At 39.1% G+C, this 20745-nt stretch overlaps 2 protein-coding genes across 6 annotated transcripts in view; one reads left to right on the top strand and one right to left on the bottom strand.

Annotated features, from left to right (window-relative positions):
- The window catches only part of LOC149026982 (uncharacterized), a 27990-nt gene extending 7769 nt beyond the window's left edge, over nt 1–20221 (top strand). For 4 of the 5 annotated variants that reach the window (XM_089157682.1, XM_089157688.1, XM_089157670.1 and 1 more), the window contains 10 exons: nt 458–535; nt 981–1037; nt 1364–2147; nt 2268–2323; nt 2518–2597; nt 2739–2821; nt 2928–3007; nt 7494–7573; nt 10641–10686; nt 14926–16491. In XM_089157682.1, the coding sequence (XP_089013808.1) occupies nt 458–535; nt 981–1037; nt 1364–2147; nt 2268–2323; nt 2518–2597; nt 2739–2821; nt 2928–3007; nt 7494–7573; nt 10641–10686; nt 14926–16155 (2574 nt within the window). In that variant the 3' untranslated portion in view covers nt 16156–16491. Of the gene's footprint in view, nt 1–457; nt 536–980; nt 1038–1363; nt 2148–2267; nt 2324–2517; nt 2598–2738; nt 2822–2927; nt 3008–7493; nt 7574–10640; nt 10687–14925; nt 16492–20131 lie in introns of those variants that run through there. The other variant, XM_089157673.1, reaches the window with a different exon arrangement.
- LOC149026981 (Tetratricopeptide repeat (TPR)-like superfamily protein) lies at nt 19051–20745 on the bottom strand. The gene has a single exon (XM_089157699.1). The coding sequence runs from the start codon at nt 20743–20745 to the stop codon at nt 19258–19260; it is 1488 nt and encodes a 495-aa protein (XP_089013825.1). The 3' UTR covers nt 19051–19257.

Raw genomic sequence — 20745 nt, 5'->3', positions numbered from 1 at the left:
CACCCCAACCCAAAAGAACTTAAAATAATGTTGAATCTGGGTGGGTTTGTAGTATTTGTCTGATGTACTATTGTACTTGTTATGGCTGAGTACATTATTAAAAGTTTGATCCATCTCCGCCAAAACATTTGAGAAACTAACATACAAAATTGAAATTGTGTTTACTTCTCATTTGTTTTTTTCCCCATTTGTTTGGTGTTTTAACTTTTAAGGTTGTCCTTTTAATGGTATGGTTGAATCTCCCAATATTGTGTTGATAAACTTTGTCCTTCGTGTTCCTCAATTCCGACAAGATGATGGCTTTGTGCTATTTTATTTGGTCTCTTCATGTTTCAAAGTCATTTCACGTTTAATTTATAGCAAATCTGCTTTCTTTGCAACTGAAGAGAAAATATTAGTCACAATTTTTCATATTACTATGCTTGTTTAGTGGTTTTGATTGGTCCTTTTCCTTCAGGTTATCGACGCAGGTTCTAAAGGGAATTTGGGGCGTTTTATTAACCATAGTTGTGAACCTAATTGCCGTACAGAAAAGGTGAACTTCTATGTTCCATGATTTCCATCAGCTTGTTTACTCATATGTGCACTTGAGACATTCTTCCCATGCTTCTCTTGTCCTTTCACATTCACTGCATTGGTTCCTATGTCCTTGCTTCATTATTTATATTGTATGGATCAAATATGGAAGTCTGGTTCAAATGATTAGGGGAAAGATGATTAGATGATTGTTTCACCAAATAAAGTTTGACCCGAAAACAAATCCTTCAGTAAAATTTAGATTTAAGTGTGGTATCTATGTTGAATTCTTATTTGGTGCGCAAACTGCTGTTGTTATGTCTACCTCTTTGCTTGTAAACATGGTTTATGGTTTATCATTGTGGCACTCTTTTAAATTGAAGAATGCAGAAACTATACTGATGCTACTTGTTATCTACTATACGTGAAGTTGTTTTAACTCTATTGATCTCTTGGTGGTTTAGTGGATGGTGAATGGGGAAATTTGTATTGGACTATTTGCAATAAGAGATATTAAAAAGGTAAGCTTCCTGTTTTATATCAATTATTTCCTCGTTCCATTCTTGATTTGGGTATATATGCATGGTGGCCCCCCCCCCAAAAAAAAAAAAAAAAAAAAAAGAGAAAAAGAAAAAAAAAGCTTCTTTCTCTTTCCATTCCCTTAGATTTCTGTTGTTCTAAGAACAGCCCTCAGTGTCAAATGTTATCATAGCCAATTTGACATGGTGCATGCAAACTTAAACAGGATTTCCTTGTCATTATATTTGATTCCTTTATCTATTGTTTTATCCCTTTCTATCAACTTTTTGGTTTTTTGATATGCTAAAAAGAATACTGATTGTGTTAGGGTGAAGAGTTAACATTTGATTACAACTATGTGCGGGTATATGGTGCTGCTGCAAAGAAATGTTTTTGTGGGTCTTCTCTGTGCCAGGGCTATATTGGAGGGGATCCATTGAATGCTGAAACAATTGTTCAAGGTGATTCAGATGAAGAATTTCCTGAACCTGTAATGATTGATGAGGATAACATTGATGGAATTACTTCGGTTACCAGTTTTGATGGTGCAACACAATTTGCAAACGTTCCTTTTCAAGCTAGAGATAGCAAATCAGAACTTGCAATCATGGGGTTTGAGACATCATTAGAAAAGGGATATGCCCTGGCTCCATCCTTACCTTCAGCCCAACCATCATCATCACCTGAATTGTCTTTGAAAATGAATGGCGGTTTGAGCAAATCATCTTCTTCTGTGCCATTAGAGGTTTCTGTACAAAGCAATGCTTGGATGAGAAAACCCCCACCATCTGCTCAATTGGTAAAGGTTTCTTTAAACAAGGAAGATACTTCAAATAAATCTTCATGTAAAGTTCAAGAGACTGCATCCTTAACTGCAAGCACTATAAAGAAATGTATGATCAATCCAGTTGGTATCAACAAGTCCATATTTGACACAGTTGAGGATAAACCTAATATTTCAAAATCACATCTTCGTGTGAAAGCATGTCGATCAGCTAGCTCAACGAAAAAAGGAAAGAGCACTGCGTATCCTGTGATTGCCAATAAAACTCAGGTTATGACAAAACCCAACAAACAGATGGATGGTTCCATTCGTAGTCGTTTCGAAGGAGGCAAGCACTTTCTGTTACTTGATTTCTGTTTCTAGAGTTTTATATACAGTTATAACACCGTCATCATAACCTTATCTCAACTTCATGGATACATGATTTCAATTTTTATGGCACCTGCAGCTGAGGAGAAACTCAATGAGTTGCTAGATAAAGAAAGGGGAATAAGCAAACGAAAAGTAAGTAATATCTAATCATTTGTGGGTGACTAATTAATGACTGACCATTAAATCATTGAATTTCTCTCCTCTCTCTCTCTCTCTCTCTCTCTCTCTCTCTATATATATATATATATATATATATATATATATATATATATATATATATATAACACATGGTTCACTTTGTCTCTGAGACATTCAGTTGTTAACAGGATGCAAGCAGACGCTACTTGAAACTTTTGGTTCTCACTGCGGCTTCTGGAGACGGTGGAAATGGCGAAGCATTTCAGAGGTTTGTTACACATCTTGTTGCTTTCAGTGTTTCTATATCATGGTTCACTTGATCAGTTAATAATCATATTGCAAATGTTGCTTTGATTTCCTGAACAATTCTTTTGGCCATTTGCTTTTTCTTCTCCTCCCATCCCTTCAGTGCTCGAGATCTTTCAATCATTCTTGATGCACTTATGAAAACAAAATCACGGACGGTTTTGACAGACATTATCAATAAAAATGGTATCACGCTTCACTTAATGTGTAGCATACAGTTTTACTTATCATGGGACATTTATGTATTCTAGTTTGGTGCAATTGTTGAATATATTGGTATTTCCACATGTAGGTTTGCAGATGCTTCACAACATATTAAAGCAGAACAGGAAGGACTTCAACAGAATTCCTATTCTTCGAAAGCTTCTTAAGGCATTGCACCATAAACTAAAAGATTCTATTTCTCCCTGCATGTGTGTGTGTGTTATGAATGTAGATATAGTAACATATTGTTTATGTATTTATTCATTAATATTTAGTTGCAGCCTTGGTTTGATTTGTTACCATAGCATTTATGATGCCATTAACAGGGGAATTTAAAGGTCATGAATAAGTAATAGCACTTTTGGCTTTCACCGAAATGCTAGTTCCAGCAGAGATGAAAATGGCACATGAACCTCAGATTGTGATGGGAGCCAAAATTTTAGCTCGATTGGTCTGTGTAGGGGAACCTTGCCTTCTCTGATCCATTTGACACATGCAATTTGTTTTTGTCAATGGACCTTGTGACTTGTACCTAAATAAATCCTTTTGTATCTGCCAATCTGGTTTATTTAATAGCCATTTTGATTGATTTGGAAACAAAACTCTATTCTTTAATTGTAGGACTATATTCTAAATTCTTCAACAATATTAGGTTTTCCCCTGATCTCCCTCTCCCGTGGTCAACAGCACGTTGAAGTGCTTCAACCATGGACTTATCTTTTCAGTACTTTTTCACGTGGAGCATATCAAGCTCCAGTTGTATCCATTATTGATGCTGAATCTGAACTGTGTTGTTGTTGTTGATATCAGACTGAGTCTGATAATTAGGGGTAATTACAAGGAAAGTGCCAATGGAAAATTCCAGAGCTTAGTTATCTGAACTAGCAATTTAACAGTCCTTTTTTTCCTTTAAGTAAACTGACAGTTGGCCCAGCTCTGACTTATCAGATTGAGGGCTAGAAATGAAGCTGTTACGGCTAGATGCTAAAATGCAACTCATTGATTTCCATACCAATGAAGAAGTTTAGCTTGAGATGAAAAACTTAAGAAGACACCAAGAATTATACCTTTTTCAGATGGTGATTTGATACTTTCTGTAAACATTAAATTGAGAATAACTATGAATGGTAAGTAGTGGTCTACAAAAACATGGTTAAGTTCACAATTACTATATGGAAAAGTCAATTAACATCACAAGAAATATTGGTGGTATTAGAGGTGTCAACTAGTCGGGTTTGGTGGGGCCTAGCCATGACACACTAAAGTTGGAGGATGCACCATGTCTGACCATTTAGATAGTCGGGTTGGGCCTGGCTGGGATCAGGGTCAAATAAGATATTTAAGTCGGTCTTTAATTGGTCCTTAAAATGGGTGTTGGGCCTTTTTAACTCTATCTGGGCCTTAACTAGGCTCTGATTGGTGCGCCTTAAATGAAGCCTGAAATTTGATTTTACTGATGTTTCTTTTTATCGTAATATTTTAACCATATATAGATTTGAACTAGTTAATAAACAACCATATGCATTGATCAAACCATATAGAAAGTTGAATTACTTAATTTGCCAACCATTATTAACTAAGGGATAGATAGTATTGTACAAGCAAAATTAAATTCCGATGAACAACACCCAAAATTTCTAGTATAAAATTAAAACATTGCCCATAAACCATACATGCTTTAAGAACAATACTAAAATCATGCAGAGTTGAACCGGATTGATGACGATGGACAGTTGATCCTTGTCTCTAATTCACATGGAGTTCTGAGCAACGCTTGCAAAGCCCCGTCTGCCTCCTGCGATACTGCAACATGCCGCATAGTGGCTATTGGCTCAATTGATCCTCCTCGAAGCTCTCAACGTGATGAGTCCACAATTTGCAAAGTCAATTTCTTGCTCCCCTCTCCACCACTCTGGCTTAGCTTATTGTCTTGGTTTTGTCCATTTTTGCCTAGTATTGTACTTTTAGCTCTATTCTAAGGTTTGGAGTTGCTTGTTGAGCGCTGTTTACTATTCATTTGGCTTGTCTTTATATTCTTTCCATAGTTGTCAAGTTGTTGCCGAAGCATCACCTTAGCCATGCCTAGGCATCCTAGCCATTCTTTATGTCAAGGCGTATTGGTGTCGTCTTGTCGCTTGGGGGATGCCTTATCACCTTGTTTGGTGTTGCCTTAGTTATCACTGCCCTCTGTCGCCTCACCTCACCTTTCCGCCTTGACAACTATTATTCTTTCCCCTCCCCGTTTCTTCCCTTTGATTAAGAAACTTATTTATTCATCCAAGAAAAAAAAAATACTGAAATCATGCATTAATAAATGAAAAAACATGAAGGAGAACTTTGAGACAAAGATTTCAAATTGTTTCCATGACATCCGTTTGATTATGAGGATACATCTTTACTCTACTAGTACCTTGTGATCTTCATTCTGTAAATAGAATTTAGAAATCAAATCTTAACTGTTAAAAGTGTGGAACTCTCTCCTTGCCCTTAATGCTGGCATCTCCTGTGACACCACCATTTGGCTTCCTACCTCCACCATGCTCTTCACCACCTCCTCTGCCTGGAATCTCCTCAGACTCCTCTCTACCCCTGGACCTTGGGCCCCCCTAGTTTGGTATAAAGGTCACATTCCCCGTTATTCCCTTACCCTTTGGAGAGCCTGTAACCTAGCCCTACCTATCCAAGCCTTCCTCATTAGCCATCACATCACAGTTAACCCTAATTGCAACCTTTGTTGGAACTGTCTTGAAGACCTTGAGCACTTTTTCTTCTTATGCCCCTTCTCCCAATCTCTTTGGGAGAAAGCCCTTGCTTCTATTTGGCCTAGGTCGAGGCGCTCCTATGGCTTTGCTCAAGATTGGGCTTGGTGCTTGTGAGTTTTCCCGGGCTCCTCTCTTTGCGACCGAGTTGGCAAACTAATGTTTGGTGCGATCATCCACCATTTATGGTGGGAGCAAAATCTTAGGCGTTGGTCATCCAAATCTCGATCCCCTTTATATGATTTGGAAGGCTATTTGTTTTGAGGTCTCTTCTAGACTTCTTTTTTTCCCCATCCCAAGAATAGGCTAATTGTTAGTGCCTGGAGTCTCACCTCCTCCATTAGGCCATCCCCCTTGAGAGGTTTGTTTTCCCCACCCCCTTTCTCCCTTTATATTCTTGGCGTTTGTTGTCTTTAATATATTTCTTTATTCATCAAAAAAAAAAAAAGTGGCAAGATTGCCCCTCTCGAGTCTGTTGCTAGCTAGTGCTAGTGCTAGATATCGAGAGGGATAAATCCCTCTCCTATTCCCTTTAGGAGTTCTAGGTTGAATGGTTTTATGAGTTGTCTATTTTCCTATTCTGTTTTAGACTAGTTTCCTTTTTAACCTCAAGCTTGTATTCCTTTTCCTACTCAAGAGTAGGTTTAGCTCTGATTATAAACTATAGATACCCCAATGGGGGAACAAAATGAGGGTATAGTAGCCGTAGGGACCCTGAAAACAGGAAACAACCTCTCTGTGAAAGTAGGGGTAAGGCAGTGCATTATTGTGATCCTTCAAGACCCCACAGTGGTGGGACCCTTGCGTACTGGATTACAGGTTGTGCTTGATTTATCAGTAACCGAAAAGTTCACGAAGGCACATACTGTGGTAGTTGAATATAGTAGGATTATCAATGATTACAATGTTTAAGAAAGGATAAAACTAATATAGATGCTTACACGTCCAACCTTGTAACATCTTGTCTTGATACAACAGATCTCTTTGGATTAATTTCTATTTTCTATATTCATTTGGTATGCTTTCATAGCTTGTTTCTTAAAGTAGAAATATGGAAATAAGTGAGGAGCTCATTCTATCTCAGGTAGAAATTACATAATGCCTAATTTGTGCTAAGTTATTAATGAGCAATGAGCATGTGTCCGTAATGGCTCAAACAAGGTTAAATAAGTCATTTTGTTTCTCCTTGTCGACAAACGCATAAAAAACTCAGGAAGAGGGGAAACACAATTCTGCTAATACAAGAACCTGATGGGAGAATGAAGAACCACTAAGGTTTTTTTTTTCTTTCCCTGCCTCTCTTGTAGGTATTAACGCATGTCTCTCTCACACAGGCCCAGGCCCCCAAGACTTGGAAGACAGAAACTTGGTCTGCCATAAAACTCTGATGGACAAAAATTCAATAACCATATCCCTGCATTCTGAGCTGGATATGATTGGTAACCATATCAGTTAACAACCTTAGAGAATTGAAATGACAGTGATGGATATGTGGCCTGTGAAAACATGTTTGTTCAACAGGAGTATGTGTAGGGACTTAAAAGAGGTAGATAGAATTATAGAAAGAGACGAATCAGTAGATTATGAGAGAAGAAACTGAGGTGTCATGTGCTTGCTTTGGGCACCTCCTGAGCACAGCAGAATGAGAAGTCACACCCTCTGTTTTTACTAACCAATAATGGAATAATGGAATATAAATAATCCCAAAAGTCTATGGTGCAAGCACAGACATTTTTCCCTTGTTTGTCCTCACATTTTTCATTGCTATTGTTGTTTCAAATTTTGGCTTGCAATTTTTGAAGTTAGCTGTGGTGAACATATTTGTAAAACATTGCCGATACGCAGCTTAATAATTTGAAAAGCTGACCCATTTCATCATTGATTTATTTTTGCAGGTATTTGAGTTTCTTGCTCTGAAGGGAATCCTTAAATTAGAACACATTAATGGAGGTCCACCTCATCCTGGAATGGAAAGGTTAGATTGATTGATGTATAAATTTTTTTCCCTTCTCCCCTTTCTTTCCCCCCCCCCTCTTTTACCTGGAATTTCCCGATTAAGTCGGAACATTTAATTGAAAGGAGAATAGTAACAGGTCCTTGTGCTTTACAAATCCCTATACAAAAGTGAACTAAAAAATTGTGGGTAAAAGTTATTCCATCAATGCTATGTCGGTTGCCCATGGGTCTCAAAAGCCCTAGCGGCCTCTCTTACTGCCAAACTCCAAATAAGCTGAAGTGGTTCAAGATCATTTGATCCCTTCACTTTTTCCCTCTACCGGCAAAAACTAATACCATTCATATGGAAAAGGAGTCAGAAACTTAGAGTTATTTACATTCATATTTTTGTGCTTTAATCTATAATTAGGAAAAAAGATATAGATTTAAAAACATGTATCTGTGTCCGAGATGCACTAATCAATCCAAAACTTTCCATTTCTTCATCATGTCCTGGCTGCCAACTCTTTCTAGAGTTTTTTTTTTTTTTGGATGAATAGATAAATATATTAAAAACGGAGCCAACAAGAAAAGGCAAAAAAACAGGGGGGAGAGATTAGGGGGGCTGCAACCAGTCAAGAGGGCGACTGGAAAGAGGAGGCTAGACTCTAGGAACTAACAATCAACCTATTCCTTAGAGAGTCCAAAACAGGGGGCTGGGGAGCAGATGTAAGCCTAGAAGAAACATCAAATAAGATGGCATTCCAAATCAAATCTCGGGATTGAGATTTGGAAGTCCATCTTCTCATGTTGCGCTCCACCATAAGTGATGGACAGTAGCGGCAAAAACGAGCTTACCCACAATGTCGCAAATCGAGGATCCAGAAAAGTTTCTCAGGATCCAATTCCAATCTCGAGCAAAACCAAAGGAACGCTTCGATCTAGGCCAAATGGAAGCAAGGGCTAAGCTCTAGATAAAGCAGGTGAAGGGGCAGGAGAAGAAAAGGTGATCAAGGTCCTTGGTACCATTTCAATAGAGGATGCAGTTGGGGTTAGCAAGGATGTGGCGGCTGATGAGGAAAGATTGGGTTGGGAGGGCAAGGTTGAGGGCTCTCCAAAGGGTGAGGGAGTGGCGAGGGATATGGCTTTTGAACCAAACCAAGGTGGCCCAAGGGGGGGGAGGAGGATCTAAGGAGGTTCTAGGTAGAGGCAGTTGTGAAGGTTTTGGTTGGGGAGGGTCCACATAGTGATATCATAGGCAAAGGACGTGGGGGGAGGGAGGGAGTTCCAGACTTGTGTGAGACTAGGGTGGGGAGAAGGAGACCAAGAGCCATTAGTGATGAATGAAGAGAGAGGGATAGCCTTAGGGATGCGGGAGTCATAGACAACCCGGGGACCGAGAAGAGAGAACAATATACCCATCGGATGCCAGGGATCAAACCAGAAAGAAGTGGAGGATCCAGAGGAAATTTGGATAGTGATTGTAAAAAGGACCCGAGGCCGAAGAGTTAGAAGCTTTCTCTAGATGCAGGAAGAGGAGGAATGGATTGGAACAGTCCAGATGGAGTTAGATTTGAGAAGGTAAGAGTAGATCCATGAGATCCATATGGAGTCGTGCTTGGAAGTAACTTTCCAGATGAGTTTGAGGAGGCAGGCCAAATTAAAATCACGGATGCGGCAGATTCCCGAACCTCCTTCAGATTTAGGGCGGCAAGAGGTAGCTCAATTGATAGGATGGAGGAACTGAGGGGATTCTGTTTAACGGTGTGGAGGAAGTTTTTTTTATAAACTTAGGGAAGGTTCACTTTAGATATGTTAAGCTAAAGACCGAGTTTTTTTAAATTATTGTAGATTCTAAAGAAAATTTGCAGATTTGGTAATTCATTGAACCATATACTATCTATTGCCTGTTGTTAAATCTATAAATTGGGTTGTTATTTTATTTTATGCCCTCCCCAAAGATGTAGACCATCTCTTCTTCTCCTGCCCCATCTCCCACTCCTTATGGGAGAAAGCTATTGTCTCCATTTGGCTCCGCTGCATACGCTTATTTGGTTTTTCTAAGGATCGGGCTTGGTTCTCAAGGCACTTCTTTGGTACTACTATTTTTTATTTGGTTTTGGTGTTCAACACATTGATCTCTCACTTCTGGTGGGAGCGGAGTCTCCGAAGATGGACCTCTAAATCTAGATCTATGGATGCAATTTGGAGAGCCACCTGCTTTGACATTTCTGCGAGACTTCATTGCTTTCCCCACCTCCCAGTTCGTGATACCCCAAGGAACAAGTCTATTGTTGTTTCCTGGGGTTTAGGCTCTTATTTTTGCTGGCTAGTAGGCTGTAATCTTCCCCGCCCCCTCCTCCCTACTTCCTATTGCTTCTTGTCTTTTCTTCTCTTGTACATTCTTTCTCTCCCCTTCGGGGCTTTGGTTAATGATATTATTCATTCATCTGGGAAACAAAAAACAGTTACCTCTCCTATTTTCTTTAGCATAAATAGGATGATCATGTCAGCTTTTGTTGCTGCTTACATGAATTTTTCCACTAACATTCTATTAGGTTTTGGGAATCCAGGTCTGCCAATGTTGTCACAATTTCTGGGCAATCCAAGGCATTGGAGGGGGCCTGGACGCAAGGCGACCACACCTAGGCATTTTAGGTGCCTGCCTAGGTGACCAAGGCTCCTTTGCGCCTAGAATTTGTGTTGACAATTATGCCACGGAACAGTTGAAGTTATTGATTCTTGTCCAGGTCTATTAACATGCTCACACCTTCTATCTTTCTCCCCTTCGACCCTGCTTTTTTTTCATAGCTTATGGGTTGGCCAGTTTGACTTTGGTGGGTTCGGATTGTGTATATAGTTAACAGCCATTGCTCTCATTGTTCAATGCAAACCTACCTGATTAATTGTCTTCTTCACACATGGTACCCTTGATGGACATTTGGTGTTATCCTTCTCTCTTATGGTTACAAACATACAGCGATCATTCCTGTTAAACCATGTGAACTAGATTTTGCCTTTTCTAGTACTCTTATTAATTATTTTTTTGGGAAGGTATTTTTTGAAACTTTTCTGATCTTGGTATTGATATTGTATTTCTGTCGCAGCTTTACCGATTCAATACTTGCACTGACAAGACACTCTGACGTACAGGTGCTGTCTCTTTCTTTTGTGCCCTCTATTCCAAGATTTGAAGAATTTAATTGTGGTCTAAGATTTGTTCATATCATTTTCTGGTTTCTTATTGAGATATGGGAATCCTTTATAAGTTGTGAATTCTTTTTATTGTGGTTTAAGATTTGTTCATATAATTTGTTCTCTATGTAATCAGCAGATGTGATGTGCTAGACACAGTTGCCATGCTTTTATGGTTCTTCATATGCATACTTGTGAAAACATTCGATTTCTGACTTTTCTGTTCTGCATTCAATCCCATTCCTTTTGGTTGCTGCAAACAAACAGCCATTCTTGGACTTAATAGACAATATATTTCTGGGTACATACCAAACATCACTAAATAAGCACTCATTCATGAACCTTTCCAGATTGTTGCAAGTTATTGTTTCAGGAAAACTCTGTAGCATTTTTCAGCTGGCATTCCAGTTCACAAGAACTGAGTCAGCTAGGTGCAGTGAACCTGGAATTTGTACAGCAGTTTAGTATGGTTAATGATGTTAGTATTAGAATTTCCTTACTACCCTTCAAACTTGTTTCAAACCATAAGAACTGGCCTAATGACCTCTGGCATTGTGACTTTAGGTTGTAGGAAGTTACAAGTTATAAACATTTTCAGAATTCCTATAATTTGTTTGCAGAGATCCAAAGACGATGAAAACATATAAAAATATTTTAAATGTTGGATACCTTTATTTTGTTGAGAACAGGTTTGGAGTGGTTGGATAGTTGAATTGAATTATAACTTCATGGTAGGCAGTATAACGGAAGAGAAGTATTTATCCAATGATTCATATTCAGTAGCTTTATCTATATGAAGGCATCTGTTTTGGTCTTCGAAAACTTAGGTGTAGGTGCATTGGGGGCTCTTGTTATATGGTCATCACAAGAACCCTTGGGGGCCTTGTGATGCAGTTGAGCTACTTTGGACAGACGCAAACCCATTTGGGAACCCAGAAGTATGAACAGAGTCCAACACTGTCCTGGTTCATAGGATACTTAGGATTTATTTTATTTGGGAAAGATATGTAATCTTTTATTTTGGGTAGCATAAGATATGCCAGGGAAATTTCCAATATGAGTTATATTGAGTTTCTTCTTTTATTAGTACGAGTTTTAGGAAGTATTTAGGATTCCATGTTTTCTGGGTTTTGTAAATTTATGTGTAACCTCATGGTGGGGGTAGATTTTGACAATGAAAAAATGAGTTACTAAGTGTATTGAAACCCGTAGCATATGTGAGTTTCTTGCCCCCCCCCTTCTTCTTATGGATTCACCCTCACATGCAACCCTGTTTTGTGTTTTCCTTAACTGTGCTTCCTCCAATTTGGTATCACTGCTTAAGCATCCATCTCCTTCCCCCATCAATCTCTGTCGTCCTTCTTCTCAAACCTCTTTGTCTTTTTTGATACCACAGCTTCGCTTTCCCTTCTTTCCTGTCTTTACTGCAGCTAGAAAGAAAATCTCCAGAAGATGTCTTACCTACTTCCCTATTTGATATCTGCAGCCTCTCAGCACCCCTCCTCTCTATATGGGTGACGACTCCACTCCTGCGGTTCCCACCAACAAACCCAAACATCAACTCAAACCTGTCTCATCCCTTTCAATTCCCTTGCAAAAATCCCCAACCAACCACCCTTTAAGGAGGGAGCTGGTGAATTGAAGTCATACCTGATCTATGACTCAAAACTCATCCTTGAGGTGTACTAGACTTAGTGAAGCTGAAGACCAGAAATCCTTGTGAATCTTGAACAACCTCATGCTGGGTTTAATCCACTTTTTTCAACATCCTTCCCTGATCAATTTTTTGGGCCACAGTCATCGGTGTTGTCTATAAGTTTGTTGGGCTGCAGTTATATTGTGGGAGAACTACTCTTTGCAGTCAAAACTGCTTGCTAATTTCACTTCATGTTTAAAGACGCTAACCAACCTATTTCCTTCCCCCTTCTCACTTCTACTGTGCTGACTAACATTCTTTTTCTTCGGAAATTTATTTTACTGATTTTACTCTGCTTACTCTCCTTATTCTAGTCTGGCTTTATTTTAATGTTAATTCCTTGTCTGCCCACCTACCTATGCATGACTCCTTTCTTGATGTTTATAGTTACACTCCCCCTAATTGTGAATCTGCGACTATTGTCATATACTACCCTAATTATGAGATTCACCATCAACTCCTTAATTTCAGAATCCTTTTATTTGTGGACCTGCAGCCAATCTGCATACAAGTTTTGCTATGGATCCTTGTGTCTTCAAGTTCAGAGTTTGCTTACCCAATAGAAAGCTTTGCTCATTTGATTTCCAATGAGAGGCTAAGTGGCCATTTTTGTCTCCCGATCTGTGGTGAGATTCTCTCAAACACCAGCTAGATCATTATTCAGTCTGAAGAAGCCAAAAGAGGCAACATTTGTGATGCAACCTCAGCCAGAATAAAACACGAGAAGATCATGGAATTGGTCATGACCGAGCTATAGCCCATCATGGGTTTGTCCTTCATATTTTTTATTTTCTTCAAGTTGCATACAAGAAGCCAATAGTCCCGGCTCATAAGCTTTTATTGCTACTTTTCTACAAAACTCATGGTCAAGGTTTTCAAAACACTATGGAGGTTCACTACCTTATACCCCAACCCAAACCTATTTGAGAACCCAGCCCAAGATGAACTGAATCCAGACCTTGTTTTGGTTCAATAGGATATTTAGGATTTATTTTTTTGGGGGGGGGGGGGGGGGGGGGGGAGGAATATGTCATCTTTTATTTTAGGTAGCTGTTGGACATGTAGGAAAACTTTCAATTTGAGTTATATTCTCTATATTTGTTAGTCTAAATTTTAGGAAATTATTAGGCTCCTTGTTTTCTAGGTTTTATTAATTTTATGTGTCACCTGACGTTAGGATTAGAATCTGATAATGAAAATATGAGTACAGCAGGGACTGATGCACAACGCTTTCCTACCGATCACCCCAACCAGGAGCCAAAAGCTAGCCATTCAGCCAGGATGCTACTTTTTAGGTTCTGCAAGGGAGCAAGATTAGATTAAATGGCCTGGGGACCCTCTAGATGCATCGATTTGAATGTATCTCTCAATGTCATATCTTTAACTTTTGAGAAATGAAAATTCCAAGAATTTGAGAATGGACAAGAGATCGCTGCTTAGACACATGAGCCATGCATGGCTGCAGCAGTACTTGGCCAATAAGAGTTTCTCAACGACATCAACATGGATTGGGTTTTTAATTACAGGATGTGCTAGGTTGTACTTTTGGGTGCTCTTGGTGTGTGTGAACCATGTGAACTGGCAACATTATCATAGTTAACTGTTAAGTGCTTGGAAATAACATTATTTTGCTTAAAGCATTAAAACAACAATAGTGATTAAGTCTATGCATTTTTTTTGTCATTATTATAGCAAGAGCATTACAACAACCTTCCGTTGAATGGACTTGCCAAGGCTTCAAAAACATTATGTTATACATAGCATCATCTAGAGGGGAAAACAACTGAACCTGTGGTGATTCTATGCCACTCACCTGTAAGCAGACTTGTATACAAGCAAATAAGAAATTTGCAAACTGTATGGGAAAATGTAAGTAAAATCAAACACCCAAGGATTAGGCATCTCAAGACAAACCTACGTAATACTTTTGGGGAATAGTGTCTTAACTTAAACTTGAAATCTTCTCAAAATAGTGTTGATGTGCAGAAACTCTTCAAATGGTGGTAGAATGACCAGTTTACTTGTTTTTGTGTTCTTCATCCCGCCTAATGCTATCAAGAGAGGTCAGTATTCCATGGCTCATCGAGACAGGGTGTATTGGCAGATGCTGAAATCTTGGCCAAAGCCATGTATAGGTCTCATCTCGCAAGTGGCTTCATCTTGACCTTTCTTGAGACCAAGAAAATTACCAAGTTCTCACAAGATCTCGAACCATTAGCTCGGCTCACTTCCACAATAACGTGTGTGAACTTTTCATATTTCATATTATACTGTTGCCCCCCGTCCCTTCCCCTCTTTTCCCTGGTTGACTTTGTTTGTAGATTGATGATGGCCTTTTGCATTGTTTTGGCAGCTATATCTTGTTTCTCGGTCTAAGTTCATCATGCTGTATCATTCTTCATGGCAGTTTTAGACTACATGTTGGTTAACATTCTCATTATACAAAACATTCTATTCTAGTTCTTAGGTGCTTCTTTCTTAACTGTGCTGAGATATTCCAGGTTCATCAAATTGCAAGATCATTCCGGGATAGATGGATTCCCCGTTACAGCAGAAGGTTTAGCCACTTTGACAGAGATGACAGCAAGTTGGAGCCCTGTAGTGGGCCAAGTAGCAATTCGTTTGTATCATCACAGAAAGGTTGGCATGATCAAGGTCTGAGACCTCCAGAAATAATTAATTGCATCAGTTCGGCAACAGTTGCACCAACTCCTGTCGAAACTAATACCCAGGAAGGCAGTTCCCTAGGTAGTGGGAAAAGGACACGCAAGCGTAAAAGTCGCTGGGATCAGCCTGCAGAGATGAAAAACAATCCACCACCTGCGCCTAATGAAGGTAAAATTGAGCCAAGCCCACAGAAGCTTGAGATCAGTGAGGCAGTACAGGACCAGCCATTTGATGTTAATAGAGGGAAAAATGTGGGCGATGTATGTGTTCAAAGTCTTCCTCAGAACGATGAAGCATCTGCTATGGTTGATGGAACAGAGAACATTCCAGATGTGCCACCTGGCTTTTCCTTTCCATCTTGTTCTAATGGTCCTGCAGGTCCACCCAGTGATGGTACGGTTGAAACTGGCAGCCTTTTCCCACAGATTGCTTGCCCTGTAAGCTGTGGTTTTGAAGTGAAGGTCGCACATCCCCAGGAGAGGTTCCTACCTTTCTTGCATGTTTCATATGGTATACCACTCCCCATTGTGCAGCAGCTGGGGACACTCCAGACAGGAGCTACTGACTGTTGGTCAATTGCACCCGGTGTTGCTTTCCATCCCTTCCCACCATTACCTCCATACTCCTGTGAGAAAAACAATCCTCTGTCCTCATCTTCTCCTTACCCTATGGTGGTGGATGGACATGGAGGAGTCCAACAGCTCGGCCACTGTGGTGCAGGCCATAACATGGATCAATGTATTCCAAGTACATCAGGGGCTAGACCAGATGGGTCAGTTACTAGAGAAAATAATCAGGATGATCAAGTGAATGGATCATTGTATGCCTTTGGGAGGATGTATGCGGCGCAGCAGAATTGGAATGAAAATGCAGACCCAAGGTTTCCCTGGAGAAGGAATGATTTAGGGGTCAACGGGAACAGCTCAAGAAACAGAGTGTACAGTGCAGGAGTAGGACACATAGGAAATGCAATTTGGAGCCATTGTTCACAAGGTGTAAACAATGGAAGTGAGAATGTTTCCTCTTCTTTCCATCAACATACGCAGCAGCAATATCAGCATTGATCAAAATCTGTGAGATTCTCTAGTCTTTCTTCATTCGTTGTATTTTAATTCTTTATTTAACTGGCTCCATAGTAATTGCATATACACATTCAATTCTACTTTTTTAATTCCAAATACAAGCAACTGAGATGCGAGAGCAATATTTGAGACTCCCATTTCATGTTGCTCTTCTCCTTGTGTATACATCCATTCACTTTCACCCCCTCAAATTGTAAGACATGTAGATGAAATACATTCCTCCAGATGTGTCTAGATCAATGTAAATAAAACATTACTATCTTTCTCTACTACTTTTGATGGTGCCAATCTCTGTTTCTTTCCATGCACAAGAGGCCAATGCGGTGATATTGTTCTTTTTTGACAGTAATGATGATGATGCCATTACCATACTAAAGAATTTGATGATGTTTTAATGTGTACTGCTGAAAAACATTTTTTTGCCTAATGGTAGAAAACCTTACAATAATGTAACTAATGTAAATAAGTGTTGATATTTTTGTAGCAATTATCCTCATCGAAACATCATATACATAACAATCACAATTCATATAAGTCTGAAAGAAAAGTCTTATCTCTTCTTTTTACTTGGGGCACATTTGTTGAAGAAGTTGCTGTGCGGAAAAATACTCAATCTCTCAAAAGTAGTGGACGATGTTGGATGTTTGGAAGGGGGGAGTTATCAGACTTTCATGTAACTTTTTTTGCTCTTCCCCACTCCCTTCCATTATACCACAGATATTGGTAGGAATACCAAAATAGAGCAGAGGTAATGTTTGTACTTTGTATGAGACCAAGGGTCCATAAAATCTGTGGCTGTGAGCCTATGACTGGAATCTGTCCCCCTTGTGCTGATCAAATTTGAAAATTGACAAGATCTTCAAGATTGGAATTTGTGAAGTTTGAAAATATCTGACGTTTTTAGACTTCACACACACACACACACAGATACAGAGACAGAGGGACAGCGAGAGAGTTGATTGTGAAACCCCTCCTTTTTGCTACCGAAGCAAGTGAGGAGGGTTTTCATGGTCGGTTCTCTCTCTCAGTGTGGCTGGTTTTTTGCTTTCTCATGATGAACAAATCTGGGGATGGTACTAAGAAGAAGGAAGAGCAGAATGTATTTGAGAGAGATTCTTGTTGGATTGTTTATATTAGATGTCTGAGATCAAGGCAGGTCTGATAAGCATCCCCATGAGAAGAAACAAGTTCAATTTTACCAGGAATGTATCCGCAATCCTTTAAGATCCAATACATCAGAGACTAGTAAGTACATAATATCCGCTCAACATGATAGTGTCAACATCTGAAGAACAGTAACAACATGAAACAGAGAAGATCAGTCCCAGCATAGTAATGTTCTGTTTGGAAGTTAGTTTTCTAGGTCTCCCAGCTGATGGGAGTTGAAGCTGATGGGAGTTGAAAAAGTTAAAATGGAGTGAAATATCGTCATGTCCTTTATTCTAGTTCCAAATGAACAGGGAGTCCCCCCCAAGAAAAAAAAAAGGGGTTCCAAGTGAACAGGGTCAATTTTCTACTTTTTTTGGTTAACCTCCCCATCGGGGGAGTAGTCTGTGCTCCCCTGATGCTTCTTTCAGCACAAAATCGAGTGGGGCCCATGTGGGATCCATTGGCAGTCCCATCTTTTATAACTTTTATTATTATTTGGATGGGAACCCCACTGATTTGTGGTGAAAAAGCGTTGAGGGAGCCCATACTGCGGGTCGCACTCATTTCCTACTCCCTGTTTCCTGACTTTTTTGCTGTAGTATTTAGGGTTTGTTTTTTTTTCTCAGTCTTCATTGTTGACTCTGCATAGAATGTAATGGTAGTTTTTGGGGCTTTGGGTCAACTTATTGTGTCTAACTCCAATAAAAAGTGGCTATTTCGGCCTTCAACTTAAGCTTTCTTTGGTTGGATTTCTATTTCAATATCTCAGGCTGGTTGCTATGGTTTCTGCAGCCAATTAAGTTTTTAATTTATTGTTCATTTTAAGATGGAACCACGATGCATTCTGTGAAGTATGGAAATTATGTAACTTTTAGCAATTATTGTTTATCTTGAGGTTGATCAGCCTAAACGCAACTAAACAAACATGACATCTGGGTGAAGCGTTCTCCATTTTTTTTATATACAAGTTGTTCTAAAGCCAAACTAATAGAACGCCAATATGTTGTAAAGGTACAAGAGACTTTGTTTGGTTATTAAATGAGTTGAGTTCTTGAATTTGGCAACCAGATCCTGGTCGAGGATACAGTTGATTGAATGTAGCCTTGGTGGTTATTCTTAATGTCCAGTGACCACTTAGTTTTAGATGATGAGTAAAGTTTTCTTCTTCTTTCATTTTAATCTCCAGGAATAAATTCTTTTAGGGGGACTGAGGATTAAGCCAAGATAGAATAAGACTATAACCATGTCAATGGTTGGCAGTCACCAGCAGACTACAAGTTGGTGCTAAAATGGAATGAAAAGCCTAAAATGAAATGATTATTATCACAGAGGCATAATTTTCTTTAAACCCTTTCTGGAGATAGAATTCTTTCATTTTTGCTTGTGTCATTGTTAACACAATGAATATGAATGGTTTTAAAATTTATATTACATTACCCTTTCTTTTTCTGGCTCAATTTTTTTTTTTTATTTTTTATTTTATTGATGTTTTTGTGTTTGGTATGTATGTGTTCTAGGCTGCTTTCCATTGTTGGATGATAAAATAGTTGTTTTTATTACGTGAGAATGCATAATCCATCTAAAACACATCCCAAGCATGCATATCAAAGCACAATATATATCATATACATCATGATCCTCTTGAACTTTTGCCTGATCAGACTAGAACAGAAAAAATAAACTCAAAGTCAGGAGAAAATGGTAATACTCATAATTCATCAGCTGGGGCAGAGATTTTATTAATCATTATATGAGCATTCCTCGCATTTTAAATGTTCGTACAAGGGCTGCAATTTTATACATTTTTATGCTATGATTTATATTGTGCTCACAGCACAACCCAATGAAATTGAAAAAAAGGAAATTACAAATCAAAAGTAGAAACCTATTACATAAATTCCCAAATTGACACTCTGAAACATATGAGCAGGGAATCTAGTCCACTTCTTGTTGCAGTCCAATTTCAAGCATCTCCTTGATCAAATCTCTTGCCTTGTCCTCATCACCCTGTCCCCTGTACCCCTCAATGAAACATCCATAAACTTCTGAATTTGGTTGAAAACCTTTCCCCACCATCTCTAATTGAAGTTGCAATGCTTCTTCCATTTTACCTTCCTTGCAAAATGCTCTTATTAGATTCTCATAGCTTGTTATACTTGGATAAAAATCTTGTCTTTTCATGGCATTCCTAAGAATATTCAAGCCTTCATTGGACCTATCTCTACTACACATGACTTGTACCACTTTATCAATTGTGGAAGGCTCTGGCATGAAATCTTTCCTGCACATATCCTTATATAGAAGGACAGTAGAATCAATATCCCCAATTTCACTGTACCCTTTCATCAGATGCTCATAAGTTAGACAAGTTGCTTCAACTTCATTTAATGCCATATCTCTGAATAATTGTTCTGCTCTTTCAATTTGCCCAATTTTGCAGAAACCACCAATAAGTGTATTATAAGCAGTAACATCAGGCTCAATCTGTTTTGATCGCATTTCTTCCCATATCTCGAGAGCTGCTGTCATCTTGCCTTCATCACAAAAAGCTGCCATTAAAGCACTATAGGAAAAGACATTAGGGGAACAACTGAACTTGGCCATTTCAACCCACAGCTCTTCTAACTTATCTGTCATCCCATCCTGATAAAAAGAAAGCATCAGTATATTAAAAGTCTGCACATTTGGACGAACTGTAACCCTTAGTTTTTCATCAATCTCATCATCCAACCCAAATATCTTCTGGTAAATTGCAAAGCCAGCATCACATCCTTTTAATTGGGAAACTGACCGTATCAAAAAATTACAGGTGCTGATTGTAGGATAAATCCCACGGGAGCGTAACAACCAAACAATCGCAGTTGCTCGATCAATCTTCCTGGCCTGTAAGCATGCCCTGATCAGCAAATCAAAAACAAAAGGAGCCGAATCGCAAGACCTGTACGTCTTCACAAGGGTTTCAAAGATCTTAGGAGGTTTTGATGAAATATCTGGATCATCAGAGTTGTTGGGTTCAGATACTCGAATGGCAGTCTGGATTAAAGATTGTGCCAAGGATTTAAGGCGAGCTCTAGCAAGTACATGAATGATGGTGGAATAAGATACTAGGTCATGAGTGCAAAGAGACTTCTCTGACCAGAGAAAGAACCGGAGAGCAAGACGAGGGTTGTTTCTTATTTGGAGGATTATCTGAGAAACCTCTGCTGTGGAGAAGCCATCAGGATAGAGGGATTTGATGAAGTTCCATCTACTCTTCGAACGCTGCTCTTTAAGAATCGAAACCACAGATGAGATTAAAGCTTCATTTAAAGGTTTTTGATTTGTTGGAGTTGGTGGCAAGGAATGGAAAGATAATAAGAAATGGATTGAGAATTCTCTGAATGGAAAAACTGGTAAACAGCGATATCCTTTCAATATCACCAT

The sequence above is a fragment of the Hakea prostrata genome, chromosome 1, assembly GCF_041222555.1.
Source record: "Hakea prostrata isolate BN-2017 chromosome 1, UWA_Hpros_2, whole genome shotgun sequence".
NCBI classification, from domain to species: domain Eukaryota; kingdom Viridiplantae; phylum Streptophyta; class Magnoliopsida; order Proteales; family Proteaceae; genus Hakea; species Hakea prostrata.
The sequence above is the reverse complement of the archived record's forward strand: the minus strand, read 5'-3'. Positions and strand labels throughout refer to the sequence as shown.